The sequence below is a fragment of the Pygocentrus nattereri genome, chromosome 14 (genome assembly GCF_015220715.1).
Source record: "Pygocentrus nattereri isolate fPygNat1 chromosome 14, fPygNat1.pri, whole genome shotgun sequence".
NCBI classification, from domain to species: Eukaryota; Metazoa; Chordata; class Actinopteri; order Characiformes; family Serrasalmidae; genus Pygocentrus; species Pygocentrus nattereri.
In genome coordinates, this window is record NC_051224.1 from 28096405 (window position 1) to 28113104 (window position 16700).

The 16700-nt window shown below is 39.9% G+C and overlaps 1 protein-coding gene across 1 annotated transcript; it reads left to right on the top strand.

Moving 5' to 3' along the window:
- The first annotated feature begins 307 nt into the window (after window positions 1–307).
- On the top strand, window positions 308–15546 carry ubald2 (UBA-like domain containing 2). Its single transcript, XM_017716993.2, has 3 exons — window positions 308–556; window positions 5026–5082; window positions 14519–15546. Exons 1-3 carry the CDS (start codon window positions 437–439, stop codon window positions 14897–14899), a joined length of 558 nt encoding a protein of 185 aa, XP_017572482.1. The 5' UTR covers window positions 308–436; the 3' UTR covers window positions 14900–15546.
- The last annotated feature ends 1154 nt before the right edge of the window (window positions 15547–16700 follow it).

Below are 16700 nucleotides of genomic sequence, written 5' to 3' on the forward strand. Positions count from 1 at the left end.
TATATAGACCGTGCCTGGGTTTTATTTTTCAGTTAAATTCATGTGAAAAATGTCCCAACCAATAATATTAGCTACTGTTCTGTAACACCGTCCTTCTTCACTGACCAATAAGAGTTTGTTTTGCGATTTTCCGGTATCCAATCACTGAAAACGTGTGGTTTCAAATTACGTCACTCGAACCGACTGACATTGTGCCGAATGGCCAATGGGACGTCGGCATGTAGTAGTTCCTTTTCACTGCTGTCCAATCAGACGCTGAGTTTGGGTTGTTGTTGGTGATGACATAAAATATTTGTTGTTAGTGAAGGCGAGCAGCCGAGAAGTGGAAGCGAGGGCCTGGCCGGGGATTAATTTCGAAAATTGAACCGTACTGAGCTACTATTTGTTACCCCTGTGATTTTAACATACACGAGTGCGGGAAGTGTGAAGCGCGATCATGTCGGTGAATATGGACGAACTCAGGCATCAAGTGATGATTAACCAGTTTGTTTTGACTGCTGGTTGTGCCGCTGACCAGGCAAAGCAGCTTCTCCAAGCAGCCCACTGGCAATTCGAGGTAGCTGAATTAGCTGTGTTTATAATGTCTGAAAACCTTCCTTAGGGGGTTGCATTGTTAAGGTTTGCTGCTGTAAAGCCGTGTGCTGCATTGAATGCGGTTCCTGAACTTGAAATGTGGGACATGTAACCATCTTTCTCTTCTACACGTGTAACGTTAACCAATTTAATAACGAGGCATGCGTTTTAAAGCTAATCCGGAAGACATGCTCAGACGGAAAAGAGTGTTCAGAAATAAGGTGCATTTTCCAGATTTAGTTTGGGTCGTCAAAGTGAATCGTGAAGCAAATATGTCAAATTCTAAAACTATTTTTCTGTCAATTATAGGAACATTGTTTTAAACTATGTTTGTGGCCGCCGTCGTGTCAGTACGGCTAGTTAGCTTGTTAGCGAGATTTCCCCGTTGTTTTTTTTTTCTCAGAAGCCGATGGACTTTAATCACACTAGGAACTGGTAATAGCTGCTTATGTCGAGGAGGCTAAATAGATGATATCCATCAACATTTATTTACGTCAAGCAGAGATCAGGCAAAACTCAGAAATGTCTTGTAAGCTACGCAGGGCCAGTAGCTGTTAGTAGTGTTCTTGAGCAATAAATGTTCCAGAAATGTATTAAAAATCAGACGTTTAGTTGTATATTTTTGCTTACTGTATTTTTACAGTGTCACTGTAGGCTTTTTCGGTTTCGTTTCGAATGTTTTGAAATATTATGGGAGCGTTTTTGTGTTTACGTTCCCCACGTTTCAGTCAAAGAAAGCGAGGCAGGCTTTTTCGCTTCGGGGGATGTTTACTACCGACACTGTGCTGGTCGTGTACAAAGAGTAGCATGAATCGGCTAATGGTTACAACTGCATGAACCCGGTTTGCCAGCACTGACAATACCCGCTTTGTTTATGCTTGTCAGGCGTGTATGGCGAATTATGGACCGTATAGGAGGCGATATTAACGTGGACCTTGTGAACCTACGAACCCTATGACTCCATGATGTTTCCACTCATAACATGAGATTTGAAAGGAACGTCCTCTGAACTTGGTTGTCTTTTAGGGTTATCAAAGCTATTAACATTTTAATGATTTGTCTTTAGAATTCAGTCACTTTGCTTGGTGGTGTTTTTTCCACTCACAGAGTGGTATAGTGTCTTTTTCCCCATGTCTTTGCATAAAATAAAGGGTCAGGGATTATACTGAGATGTGCGCAAATCAACACATCTAATTAAATGTCCTTATACACACAAAGCTTTGGCTTTGTTACATGCATTATGTAAACTTTACTGTCTGTTGTAGGTGTTGTTTTCTGTCATGCCTTTAAGACTTAACTATGGTTAACTAAGTGACGTTGGAACGTTTTCTGCTTGACCACAAATTGTGAAAGTTTGTCTGAGAGAGAAGGAAGTGAACCACACCTTATTACCAGCACACAGGCAGGACATGGCTGCTTCATTGTTTAGATCACAACAGTTAATGGTTGATCATTTTCAAAGACTAGGCCTCTGGTTACGAAAAGTGTAGCAACTTAGCTCAGAGGTCAGTGCTGAAGCCTTTCCAACTCCCAGCCTTAGTTTCCAGATGGTTCCTCAAATGGCCCTTCTGAAGACCAATCTGGTGACAGAGCTGTAATTTGACCAGGTGATTTAGTGTACATACTCACTCTCTCTCTCTCTCTCTCTCTCTCTCTCTCTCTCTCTCTCTCTCTCTCTCTCTCTCTCTCTCTCTCTCTCTCTCTCTCTCTCTCTCTCTCACTCACTCACTCACTCACTCACTCACTCACTCACTCACTCACTCACTCACTCACTCACTCACTCACTCACTCACTCACTCACTCACTCACTCACTCACTCACTCACTCACTCACTCACACTCTCTCTCTAGACAACTGTAGAACTTGTCATTAGATCCACTTGAAATAACATTATTTAGAAAGCAGGCAATTTTATCACAGTAGCACAATGGCATCATCCAAACATTCTGCTTTTCCAGATTACAGTAAATATGTAATCAGATATCAGTTTGAGTAATGGTCAAATCTAAGCATCTGTCTTATGCCAATATATTTTCTAAACAAATATCTGTTGATACCAGTATGTTTCTGACACAGTTGTGCACCAATAATAATAATCATAATGATAATAGTAATAAAAATTAGGATGGTTGAAGGATATGTTCTGTTTTATAAAGCTTGCTGAATTGTCATTTGAAAATAAAGGCAAAAACAAGAAAGCTTTAAAAATACTTTTGTACTAAAAATAAATACACAGAAACAGACTTTTTTGATGCATACATCTGAATCTTAAAGAAATCTTAAAGCTTTAAATGATGGGACTAAGAGTGTCTTTTACACATTGGTTGTGTAGAAACGTGCACTCCAAACAAATTTTTTATGTATCATAGCAGATTTATCAGTAAGTTTGCATAATAACTGTAGCCATAATACTGTCCAGATAAAATGTCATTTTAGCTTTTTTGATTGTATGACAGACTCCCTGTACCACATAAAGACAAAATGCAGCTTATTTTAGCTCCATCTTTCTAAATGATGGGTTCACTGGCAGGTTTGCACGTTGTCTTATTTCCACTTTGAGCCCTTCGTGTCCTGTAAAGTAGCTGTCATTTTGGTTTTGTTGTAATTGGGAGAGTCATTTAAAAGCTGTTGTGTACCGAGGCCCAGTGGGTTTGTGTGCCTGTATGGTCATAGGAAATGAGCTGAAGACTAGCACTTGAATGAGAACAGTTCACATAAACAAAACTGACTTCAGGGTGAATAGGAGCATAAAGAGTAAAGGAGAGAGTAAAGATTTAATGACAAAGAAGCTCTGTGGTCCTTTTAACGCAAGAGGCAACAGCAATTTCTGCGCGTTTGTGTTGATATGTGTGTCACGTCAAGCAGCAGACATTCCTGTGCTAACCACTGCTGTTGTCAAACAACGAGAGAGGGGGAGCTCGTGAGGTTGGGGGAAGGGGACTAACAGTGGGGAGAGAGAGACACAGACACACACACCATACACTGCAGGAAGTGTTGTTAAGGAAGAAAATTTGTAGAGAAAGGAAGCCAGCCATTCACTTGTTGGGCAATACTTACAGGCCAGTAATGCTTTTAGAACCACAATCTTGGCTGTAAGGGCAGCAGTGCTGCTGTTAATGTTTTTCAGGCACAAAGAGAAGAATCAGTTTGCTTGTGTCTGGTTCTGAGTATGAATCATGATCGAGTCACCTTCTATGACGCTGTAAGTCACTGTGTTCCTCAAACACAACAGACAGGCTTTAAGCCTGGTTTATTTAGCAAAAATGTAAGTATACTTAAGATTATCATAATATTTAATTTTTCTAAGTTTTGCAAACAAGCTGGAATGGACAAACTCTAGCAACAAAACAGTAGTGCCACGTTTTGAGTACAACATATTTAATATTTGCAAGATAAACTGTTTAGCAGTGCAATAAGTTAATAGGCTGAAATCAAACCAACTACTGTTGCTCTGAAGTTTATGCAGGTACTGTTGTTGTTGTTGTTTGCAGGCTTTCTGTTATTGTTATAGATCTTTTTCATTGATGCTGCTTCTACAAGTACTGAAAATACCCATGAAATACTGAGAAAAGCACATCATGACTTAATTTATGATAATACTAATAACTAATACTGATAGTGATGTACTGAAATAAAACCAAAACTCTGTGCCAAACCCAGCATCCAAGGCGATAAATTCCATTTTTAAAGAATAATTTTATGTACTGGCACTGTTGTTCATTTGGTTGGTTGGTTTAATGAGGCTACAAATATCAGGAGCTGCATGCAACCACGAACTTTCCTTTCTGCTTATGTCGTTTTGTTGTGCATCTCAAGCATGACACTGTGTTTTCAAATGCTATCAAGCCTGCAGTCTGCGCTAACCGGCAAAGGACACTGAAAGGAAGAAGTGGTGTCAAACTAGGTCTGTGGTGACATTATCAGAGATATAACTTATGTGGTAAGCTTACACACTTCAAGGACTTTTGCATACTTTGTTCTATGTGTGATTTTTGAAGGTCTAGCTGGCTCACACTTAAAGGTTTAGGCCTGTGTGGCTTTGAAGGCTGGCTAGCAGTTTTAACCCCACAGTCATGTGATCTGCTTCCTGACTGACCCACAGATCAGAGATGAGGGAGGAGGGGCAAGGGCATAATGTGAACCTTTTTTTTTTTTTTCCCTGTGGAGAGTTTATGCGGTTCCACTGTTGATATGTTTTTACTAACAATTTCCTGTCTCATAACTTCTTTCTTTCTTTCTTTCTTTCTTTCTTTCTTTCTTTCTTTCTTTCTTTCTTTCTTTCTTTCTTTCTTTCTTTCTTTCTTTCTTTCTTTCTTTCTTTCTTTCTTTCTTTCTTTCTTTCTTTCTTTCTTTCTTTCTTTCTTTCTTTCTTTCTTTCTTTCTTTCTTTCTTTCTTTCTTTCTTTCCCCCCAACAAGACTGCACTAAGTTCCCTCTCTCTCTCCCCCCACAGACTGCACTAAGTTCCTTTTTCCAGGAGGCTAATATCCCCAGTCACCACCACCAGATGGTAAGTGTATTTACAACTGTACGAAAGAAAGGTTTAAGACTAGTACATGTTGTTGTTGTCCAAGGACTAATTGACAAAATGGAGGCTGCATGCAAGTCTATGCCAGGAGTCATGATTTTTGGTTCTGTTAAGTTTCAATAAAAATTGCACAAATTCAGTACATTAAAATTAATTTTCCTTTGGAGGTAATTCGCCTTTGAAATCAATAAATCAAATTATATTGGGAAATGTTGCAGCAAAAACGACACACAAGTCATTAAATATCATGGAATAAGATCATATTGTGGCTCAATTACCATGATACTAATTTTATATTGTGGGGCACTCGTGTTTGGAGAATACAGTATATGTTGAATATGTGAATGAGTTGAAATATGAATTCAGAACCATCAGCCAACTGTGTTTGCACACTGTGGAATTAGACCTTCGCATTTAACCCATCCGTGCAGTGAAGCACCCACATACATGCACACTAATATAATATTATTATTATTATTATTATTATTAATACATTTTATTTGACGGCACCTTTCTGACACTCAAGGTCACCTTACATAAAATGAGACAATAATAATAGTAAATAAACAGTAAAACAATAAAACACAGTAAAAAAACACAGTAAAAACCAAGAGATAACACTCAAAGTATAAAATAAAATAAGTGAAAATAAAATAAAAATGGATAAAATTAATAAAACAGAGTGATAGGAGTTAGGAGTTATATGCAGATCTAAAGAGATATGTTTTGAGACCCGACTTGAAACGTAAAATAGAGTCAAGAGTTCCTTAAGTCAGGAGGTTCCCTAGTCAGGCATTCCATAGCCTGGGGGCAGAGGTACTAAAGGCCCTACCTCCCATGGTGCTAAGGCGTATAGTGGGTACAGACAGGTGGATAGAGGCAGATGATCTCAGTGATCGTGAATGTGAAGTGAGATTAATAAGGTCAGAAATATACGGAGGGGCGAGGTTATGAATTGCTTTGAAAGTAAGGAGTAATATTTTGTATTGTATGCGTTGAGTAACCGGGAGCCAGTGCAGCTGATGCAAAACAGGAGTGATGTGATGGAAAGAAGGAGTTCTTGTAATGATACGTGCAGCAGAGTTCTGAACCATTTGAAGTTTGTGTAGTGATTTTAGGGGGAGCCCAAAAAGGAGAGAATTACAGTAATCCAGGCAAGACTATGAACCAAAATAGCAGTAGTGTCAGAGGAAAGAGAGGGTCACAAGCGATTAATATTTCTGAGGTGAAAGTAAGCAGATCAAGTGATGTTATTAATGTGGGATTGGAATGACAGGGTACTGTCGAGGATGACACCCAAACTCTTTACCTGAAATGAGGGAGAGACAGAACAATTATCAATAGTAAGAGAAAAGTTATTTGTTTTGGAGAGGTTTAATTTGGTGCCCACAAGTAGCAGCTCTGCTTTATCACCATTTAATTTGAGGAAGTTGTGAGAAAGCCAGGTTTCAATTTCAGATAGACAGTCATTAAGGGAGGGCAGGGGGAAAGTGGAAGTGGGCATGCTGGAAAGGTAGAGCTGGGTGTCATCCGCATAACAGTGTTGATATTATATTTGCGAAAGATTTTACCTAGGGGGAGAAGATAGACTATGAAAAGAAGGGATCCCAAGACAGAGCCCTGAGGAACACCAGTAATAACAGGAGAAGGTTGAGAAGTGAAAGTTTTGAGCTGGATAAACTGAGTACGGTTTGAAAGATATGATTTAAACCAATTTAGTGGTGTATGAGTTATCCCAATGGAAGACAATCTATGAAGAAGAATGGAATTGCTTAGATCCAGAAGGATTAGAACAGAGAGAAGTCCAGAATCGGCTGCAGAGAGGAGATCGTTAGTGACTCTAACAAGTGCTTTTCTGTACTATGAGAAGAACATAAACCAGATTGATCAAGTTATTAAAATCAGTAGGCTCAGCACCAGGTTTTTTTTAAGATCGGGTTAATAGCTGCAGTTTTGAAGGCTACTGGTACAATACCAGTCGTAAGAGAAGAGTGAATGATAGCAGTAATTAGAGGAAGCAGAGAAGGAAGAAAAGATTTGACCAGTGTTGTGGGGAGAGGGTCCAGTGTGCAAGTAGATAGTTTAGTATTAGAGATAAGATCAGAAAGTTCAGAGATAGGAGGAAGGGAGAAAGACGAAAAATAAGTTGAAGAAAGGGGATAATTAGAGGTTGAACTAGGAAGTGTGGGAGTCAGTAGGGGAAAGTTAAGAGATTCAGAGACAGTTGTAGATGAAGGCTGGGTTTTAAAGCTCTTATAAATATTTTCGATTTTCTTATTGAAAAAAGACATAAGTGAGTTACAGAAGGTAGTAGTACACAGGTACGGTGGAATAGAGTCCGGAGGTTGAACAGTTTTTTTTTATAAAATGCATAGAGTGATCTAGTGTCACCATTCATAGAAATAATTTTCCCACTATAGTAGTTTGATTTAGCTTGAGATAATGAGTCCTTGTAATGTAACATGTGGTCCTTGTACATGTCCTTGTGAACAGACAAACCAGTTTTGCGATACAATCGCTCATATTGTCAGCCCTTAGTTTTCAAGAGCCAAAGCGCAGGCGTGAACCAGGGAGCTGAGTGTGAAAAGTGAACCGTACGTGATTTCAGTGGGGCAAAAGAGTGAAGACTGGCCTGAAGACCAGTATTATATAATGACACAAGTTCATCAGGGTCCGTTTGTATAATTAGATCCTGAATAATAAGTCCCTTGCTTGTTAGCGAGCAGATGTTAAGTAGACCAAAGTTGACGTTGGTAGTGTCGGTTCCAGCTGAGGTGTTAGCCGACCAGGCTGGGTAAACTAGGACGCTGTGGTCAACTGCACGACTCAATCTGCGACGAGCACAGCAGGAATGGCGAGCAGTAGTTCCAATGGAATGCAGTGAACCCGATATGTCCTCATATAAAGACCAGCGAGACCCTCGGTGGATGTATTTCCATCGGGGAATATGAATTAAATCCGCGTTGGAGGACAAAACCACCGGCGATGGAGCAAACTGATACATGCACACTACTCACACACAACTGATACATGCACACTAGTGAATACACACTAGGGGGCAGTGAGCACCCTTGCCCAGAATGGTGGGCAGCCCTATCCACGGTGCCCAGGGAGCAGTTGGGGGTTAGGTACCTCGCTTAAGGACACTTCAGTCATGGACTGTCAGCCAAGGGGATCACGCCAGCAACCTTCCAGTCATAGGGCTGGTTCCCTAACCTCCAGCCCACGATTGCCCGAATAGACACCATGCACCAGCAAAATAGTAATGCCATGTTTTAATAGAAACAGAAAAAGAATACTTTTGTCATTCATTATGATAAGGAAGAGGAGCAAAATCAAACAATTGTAAAGCATTAATAAGATAGTGACAAAGGTGCACAATCAGCTCCTTGTTAATGTGCAATTTTAATGTAGAAGTGTAACATGTCTTGTTTACAGGCTGTCCACAATGTATGTTAATACATTTTTATGAAGCGTACATTTATCCAGTGTTCCAGAAATACTGGCAGTACTTGTGATGTGTCATGAAAGCATATTGTGACAGCCATTTTAACGACAACATGTCACCCGCCTCTACTTTTAATATTGTTGACCATCATATCAGCAAGGCTGTTTACACCCTGACTGTGCACAGACATGTTGGGTGGCAGGGGCTCAAGAGAGTATAATTATGTTTCCGATAACTAAACACTACATTTTTTTTTTTTCCTAAGACAACCAAAAGCATGAATATCAGTGGGCCTCATTCACCAATTCATTTGTTTTTGTTTTCTTTCCGCCCCCACCTCCTCCTCATGGGTGTACGTGCATGTTCGCTACCATGGGAGGAGCATGCTTGAGCAAGGCAGTGGCAGGAAGTGAGTGTGTCTGTGTGTTGGTGGGGGAGGGAGGGTGGTGGGATGGTTTGTTTTTATTTTGGGTGCAGCCATTACATCATGCAGCCAGAGGCAAGGAGGTGGAGCAATGCAGGGCAACAAAAGATGTGATTGGTTGGAAGGGACTAGAGTGGGGAGGTGGTGCACAAGCGAGCATGAGCAGTAGCTATTTCTGTGTGTTGAGAAAGACGCTCCCCTGAGCTGTCTCAATGGAGCACTTCTTTTTAAATTTCTAACAGTGCTGCTAATGAATGAGGGTCAGTAGATGTCGGCTAGCATTGTGTAAGAGAGATCATTGTTAGCAGTATTGGCATTTTGGAGTGCAGTTTACAGGAATGACCCAACAGTAGTGTAATATAAAACTGCTTAGTAGAATCGACAAGCAGCGCCATGATCATGAACACATCTAGACAACACAAAGAATGAGACTCATTTCTTTAAGGCTGCACATATGACTAGCCTTTTGTCAATTTAGGGCTGTCATGGTAAGGATTCGATTTGAGGGGAATGCTATTTAATAAAAAAAAAAAGAGAGAGAGCGAGAGAGTCAGTCTGACTATACTCTCCCCCCTTTTCCTCCCCATTCTTCTTCTAAAACTACCATCCCCCTTTTCATCCCATTTAGATTAATGTGATACACTCTCGGATGTCTGTTATTAGATATTAGTTTCAATACAGCAGTTTCAATACAGCAATTCCAACAAAATACAATTGTAGAAAAAACACCTACACTAAAGAGGATGATTATGAAGAAAAATATGTATTTTACTGATTGAAGCCTGATGCCTTCTTCTCTGAGGCTGTTTTGTCTACGGTAGTCTGAAACATAGACATTATTTTACTATTGTATTTGTTCCAAGACCTGAAGCCATTTTTTCTGATGTCTAAAACTTGATGCTTTGGTCGGCGAATGAACTAAAATGTAAATCAGACCATATAGGTGGCATGTACAGATGTGATATCTGCCTGTAGTACTGAGTGTATTCTACCAGCACAGTTGTACAGCTCAGTTTATAGAACAGTCTCTGTTAGGTACAATAAATATGGTGTTTAATTAATGTAGGATATCACATCACCAAGCATGTTCAGTTATGTTCATGTATGGGAATACTATTGTCTTCATGTTTTCATGAAATAAAACAATAAATGGATAACAACCTCTTAAACCTTTTTGTTTCCCCCATTACTGATGGCTGTTGCTGTGATCTCTCTGTTAACCATTCACCAGGCATGGGAATTAATTACTTCCCCAAGTTGTTTTTTTTTTTTTTTTGAAGTTCCATCTCTGGTCACAATTGATTAATTAAACATTTTTGTCTGATTTAAAAAAAAAAAAAAAAAAAAAACCTGATTAAAATGTAACTTCTTGATGAATCGGGCTGTTTTTCTCACAGTAAAGACTCTAGACCTGCACACTTAGTTTGACAGATCTAGCCCACTAATAGCTCAGTAATAGTTTCTCTCATGGATCCAGTTGGAGGAAGTGAGAATGGAGTGCTGAAGGGAGTGCTGTTGAGAATGGCAAAGGATGCTGTTTTTGTGCTGTTTTGTTTGAGAGAGAGAGAGAGAGAGAGAGAGAGAGACCTGAGCAGTCTACTGCTTGGCCACTGAGGCCTTGAGTCACATGTCTGGGCCCATATCCCTTCAAGAGAACTTGCTTAACTCTGTGCTCTGCTTCTCTGTGTCACTCACACATTTTCTCATTGTCTCCACCCCCTCTCCTCAGCTTCTTCGCCTGCGCAGGGGCTGTTATTGTCCCAGCCGTGCTCTCTCAAGACTGGGGCAAGCTCCGCTGAGAGAAACCCCTTGCTCATAAAGGTCTCCTCTGAGAGCTGCTCTGCGGGTCGTGTTTACACGAGGTCAGGCACACACTGTTGTGACTGCCCTAAAAAAAAAAAAAAAAAGAAGGATCAAACTGAAGACACTCTGTATTAAGCAAAGCGGAAACAGGCTCTTCTTCTCCCCCCCACCTTTTTACTTACATGTCCTACAAAACTATATACAGTGTCGTCTACAAATATTGGCACCCCTGGTAGTCATGAACAAAATATTCTTAATTACTTACTCTTCTTGAGCTTTCATTCTAAATATTAGCAAAAATCTAACCTTCATTTAAGGCACTGATTGGAAGAAAAATGGTCAGATGAGCCTTAAAGAGAGTTTTTTGCCAAAAACACTAGAGTTGAGTTTGATGTGGACACAAAGATAACCATGCGCTAAAGTATTTTTCATTAATTTTCATTTATTATTTTTATCATGTCAGTTTGTCCATCCAATACAAGACGCAAGAGTGTGTTAGCTAATAAGTCAAGCCAGCCAGTAAGCTAGATGACTAATGAGCCAATTAAGCCACACCTTCTTTTCGTATAGTCTTGTATGACCGACTTTTGCCAGTTGCCTCCCAGAGTCTCATGCATTTTGTCGTTCAACGGCAACTTTGAAAGGAAAGGCAATTTGACTGACTTGCAGAATAACCAACCACAGAGCACTGTTTTTAAGTTGTGATACTATTTTTAATCCCACAAACAGGGAAATTCCACCTCCCCTTTAACATATCCATGACGTGAAACACCACATACACACAAGTGAATACACACACACTAGGGGGCAGTGAGCACACATAGGGGTGGACAGCCCTATCCACGGCACCCCCGGGGAGAAATTGGGGGTTAGGTGTCTTGCTCAAGGACACCTCAGTCATGGACTGTTGGCACTGGGGATCGAACCAGCAACCTTCCGGTCACAGGGCCAGTTCCCTAACCTCCAGCCCATGACTGCCCAAGTTTAGTTGGTGATGGCATGTGGAAAATAAATACATTGAAAACATTCGATATCTCCCTTTAAAATTCTTCAAAGAAAACTCTGGAATAATTTAATGATGCAACACCATGGAAGTCACACTTTTTTTTCAAACCAGCAAAATGCACCATGTATCATATATGCGATACATTTGTCATTTTTTTTACATTTTATTTTATTTCCCCTCAATTTAACCTTGCCACTGGTTAAGCTGGGGAGGGTAAAGTCTAACCAGTACTTCCTCCAAGACCTATGAAGCCAGTCACCTATTCACATTCATTGGGCAGCTCAACACACTTGCAGAAGAACACTGACTGTGTTCCGATTTGTTACAATAGACACCCACATCGCAATACGTGATTAAATAAATAGTTAAATAGTAAAATATTTTTTTCGGTCTTTTAGGTAGTTTATGTGCTTATGAATAAAAAAAGTGTTGTATATATTTCAAGATTTTGCACTGCACTTGTGTGAGTGACAAATACCGTATGTTCAATAGCAGTCTGGTAAAACTCAGCTTGCCTGGTCGTTTTAATTAGGTGACTTAGCAGTATCACCAGGTAATCACCACAATCAATATTAAATCAACAGAACAGTCAGTTCAATCAGTGTAATCAAGCAGAAAACTGTGTTTATGATTCATGATGATGGCCTGCGATGGACTGGTGACCTGTCATCGGTGTATCCTGCCTTTAACCTAATGACTGCTGGGATAGGCTCCATCACCCCCTGCGACCCATAAGAAGCTTAGATGCGTGCGTGCGTCTTTGTGTGTATATATGCTGACTTTAACCATGTTATGAGTGTTCACCAGATTTTTCTGAGATATCACATCATAGTCACAATATAAAGAGATGTATTCAGTATAATGACAGTCACAACTATGATGCAGCAGTAGGTCTAATTCTGTTTATATGATTTATTCAGAGTACATTATTGGAATACGATGTAAGAAAATTATGCAAGTTCCACCACTGGAGTAGTAACATAAAAATGTGTCTAATGGCTTGAACTACCACAGTGCCCACTTTTGTGTACAACACTAGTAAATTTTTATGTTCATGTTCACCTAGACAGCCTGCATCCGTAACAATCGAAGTGAATGTATGGTGATTTTGATTAAGTGACGCCAGCACTCATAGCCATGTATTCTAAATATAGCTCCACTCCGCTGGCAGAGTACTTTGTTCATTTATGGCTGTCAGTTTGTATGTGTGTTGTACGTTAAATGAAAAATTATCAGTTCCTGAGATGGCTATTGATGAGTTGGCCTGTTTTTCTCAGCACCACATGGACAGCTATGCAAAGTTGAAGTGCATAGTGAGGCCAGATTTACTGTCAGCGCAAACAAACCTTGACTTTAATTGAGATCATGGGACTAATACTCATGTGCTGAGCATGATGCCAATCGCATACATTCTGACTTCAGGCTGATTGGATATAGAAGATGAACTTTTGACTCTAGTTACGTATTGGGGGTAAAAGTCCTCACAAAGCTTTATCTGTTCATGCTTGGCGTGCAATCTTGATAGATAATTAAAAACCTGTGTCTACCACCGTGTGAGAAATCTGCCTTGCTGATATCCTTGTCGCATCAAAAGAAACTGGGGCCAACGATTCTAGAACTTAAGATTTTTGGCAACATGATAATTTCAAAAGCTCTCTATAAGGTTTACGATGTATTATAGCTGTGGCTGTATGACTGTAGCTTAGTGATTATAAAGTATATGCTACATACCTTAATGTATCTGTAATCGATTGCGTTACATGTTATGCTGGAAGTGATCTCTTTTCTGTCAAACACATCAATCAGTCAATCAATCAATCAACCTTTATTTTGACTCAGAAGTACATTGAGGGCAACCCTCATTTTCAGTGTAGCCGAGCATTTACAAAAACAGGGATTGACATGACAAAGAAAATAATATCTATATTTAATCATTTTACATTTAAAAGAAAATTTAAAAATAACAGTGGAAAAAAATAGATATCAATTAAACCAAGTTTTATTTTTAAGAGATTAAGATCAGAAGAAAAGAGATAAAATAATATAATAATAATAATAATAATAATAATAATAATAATAATAAACTAATTAAAATAAGTTAAAGTAATAAAGAACTAAGAGAAGAACTAAAACAAGAAATAAAAGTTAAGAATAAATAAGATTAAATAAAACAGGTACAGGCTGTCTGAAGGTGGTTCGATATGAAGGGGTACGGGGCTCTGTGCCCGAAAGTTGCAAACGGAGGTTAGAAGTTGCAACGACTGTCCAGTGCCCATGAAGATTGCTTCATCCTAGAGAGAGTTTATTAATTATGATTAAATATTAGGGGCCTCTTTTGAGTGAATCTTCCTGTAGTATTATAATTGGATCTAGAATGTGTGCGCAGTCATTCCAAGATACTAACTAAATTTGTTCTTGTGAGAAGACTTATATGGGTGGGAACAAACTGAGTGTGAAATTTCTAAACCAATCCAACAATTTGTAAAGACAGCTCAAAAATGGTAGTGGGGCACTGTCCAGTGGACGACAAAGTTACGTTACTTTTCAAGAAAAAATGAATAAGTTCTTCATTAAATGACTTTTCAGTGAAGCAGGAACATAAGTTTGTTCATTATTAGAAACAATAGATGGTGGGTTAACTAATTTATAATAATAAATTAGTCATAATCATTAGTTACATCTAGGATGTATTTGTTTTTAACTCATTGGCTTTTTTTTCTCTCAATCTTTGTTTTAGATGTGTACTCCACGCAACACTCCAGCCACACCACCCAATTTTCCTGATGCAATCACAATGTTCTCTAAGATGCGAGCATCCGAGTGCACAAGCGGAGGCAGCGGTGGTCCAGCTCAGGTCCCCATGGCCTGCTCCCCTCCCCCTGCATCTATGCCAGGCTTCAGCTCCTTCTGGGCTTCATCACCACCCAACCACCAGCCCGCCTGGCTGCCCCCCTCCTCTCCCACAGGCCACCACGCACACCTTCACCATCACCACCACCACCACCACCATCACCACCACCACCAACATGCACATCAGCCGCCCACGTGGCCACCCGTCTCTCAGCCTGGAAGCACCCAGCAAACACCTGTCATTTCAGCCCTGCATGGCCAGAGATGAGACACTACTGTTTGGGGAGGCTGAACGAGGAGTTTAAGGGGTTTTGAAAATGGCCAGGTTTAAGTGGAGCTTGGTTGTATAAATTCAAACAGGATCTTTAAAAAAATTTTTTAAATAAAAAAAAAAAAAAAAAAAAAAAACAACAAACCCACAACAAAACATTTAATAATAAAGGTTTTAGGATGGCCGGGGAAAGGGACAAGGTTCTCTCTCTCTCTCTCTCTCTCTCTCTCTCTCTCTCTCTCTCTCTCTCTCTCTCTCTCTCTCTCTCTCTCTCTCTCTCTCTCTCTCTCTCTCTCTCTCTCTCTCTCTCTCTCTCTCTCTCTCTCTCTCTCTCTCTCAGCAATCCTTTTTCTTTTCCCCTCTTACTCCATTGTTGATGTAATAATTGTCAAAGCCTAGGAAGAACCACTATGAAAAAGGAAAAGATTTGGGGTTAGGGGGATGGGCTGCACAGCTGCCGAGGAGCTTGGGAAATTGAGTTTTGTGTATAATTTTTCACACCACGGAAGCACCTGGAGCCAAGCAGGAGTGAGAGAGACAAGAATGTATAAGTTTTTTGAATCTTGGATTACCTGCCCCTCTGTAGCACTGCGCTGACAGCAAGCACTCGAAATAAAGCAGCTGGCAAACCTTTTGACTGAAAAGCGTATAACTGGTAATTCTCTGCTCCCACAAGGCATCAAGAAGTTTGCTTGTATTTAGAGAGGCTTTTTTTTTTTTTTTTTTAATATAAGCAAATTTACTTTTCACAGCAAATCTTTTTACACAAAGGAATTAAGGGCACTATACTGCCCCCCCCCCCCCCCCCCCCCCGCCCCAGTGGACTTGTGGATGTGCAGGAAAGTTGGAAAAGTAAGTGAAGATTTGATGTGATCTGCAATAATATTGAATTTATCTGGCCTTTTCAGGGTCCAAGTCCTAGGGTGACAGTTTCCGTCTGGTTGTTTAAGTTAAATTTGAATACAAAATTGACTTGGATGGTTGTGTCCACTGTGCTGATTCTGTTTTAAGAGTGGTGTCTGGTTATGTGATAAAAGGGGTGTGTGTGTGTATTTCTTTTTTTAGTATAAAGTAGTAAAATAGTTTGGACTGAGCAACTGGGTTGCGATTTGGTCTATGAGACAGTTAAAGTAGCCAGCAAGCTCCACATCCATCTCACCTAAAGAAATGCTTCAGTGTTTTTTCAGCTACATCAGCAGCATATGGTCGATTGCCATGGACAATAATTTTGCTAAAGGTTTGCCTATATTCAGAAAAGAACAGAAAAAAAACCCACTGACTTAAATTTCAGTTAGAATAAAAGCCATTGGGCATGTGCCGAACTCTTAAGAAACAAACATTTGAAGTGTACACAATTACATTGAGGCACGAGACAAAGCTATTCTTGTAAAGTACAAGAAAACGCATCATTATCATTATCCATGGTTAACAACCATTTGATACTGATGCGATGTATAGAGTTTAGGTTAATAATACTGGAGAATTTCTTTAAACAGCACGACCAGCCAATAAGCTTGACTGTACCTACCTCTGCTCAACCGTCCTTTGCAGGGTGTCTGGGAATCTGTATTTGTACTGGGAAGGGGGTTGGTCATGCCAGCACCTCTTAAAGGTGTCTACTGTGTATGCATTTAACTTCTTAAAGGAATATGCCACCCATACTTGCTAAATCATGGCTAACAATGACATTCGTTTGCAAAATTCACACACGACACTGAACTGGTGCACGCTGGCTTTCTTTTGCTAATGGAAATGTTAACTATTTTAAGTTGTGGAAAGTATTTAAGCACGTTTGGGT

What these genes read in the sequence shown, in the direction of transcription:
- ubald2 (XM_017716993.2), top strand. Translation starts at nt 437, where the DNA reads ATGTCGGTGAATATGGACGAACTCAGGCATCAAGTGATGATTAACCAG. An exon ending in CAGCCCACTGGCAATTCGAG is followed by an intron (nt 557 to 5,025) that starts GTAGCTGAATTA and finishes CTCCCCCCACAG; the next exon opens with ACTGCACTAAGTTCCTTTTT. An exon ending in CCAGTCACCACCACCAGATG is followed by an intron (nt 5,083 to 14,518) that starts GTAAGTGTATTT and finishes TCTTTGTTTTAG; the next exon opens with ATGTGTACTCCACGCAACAC.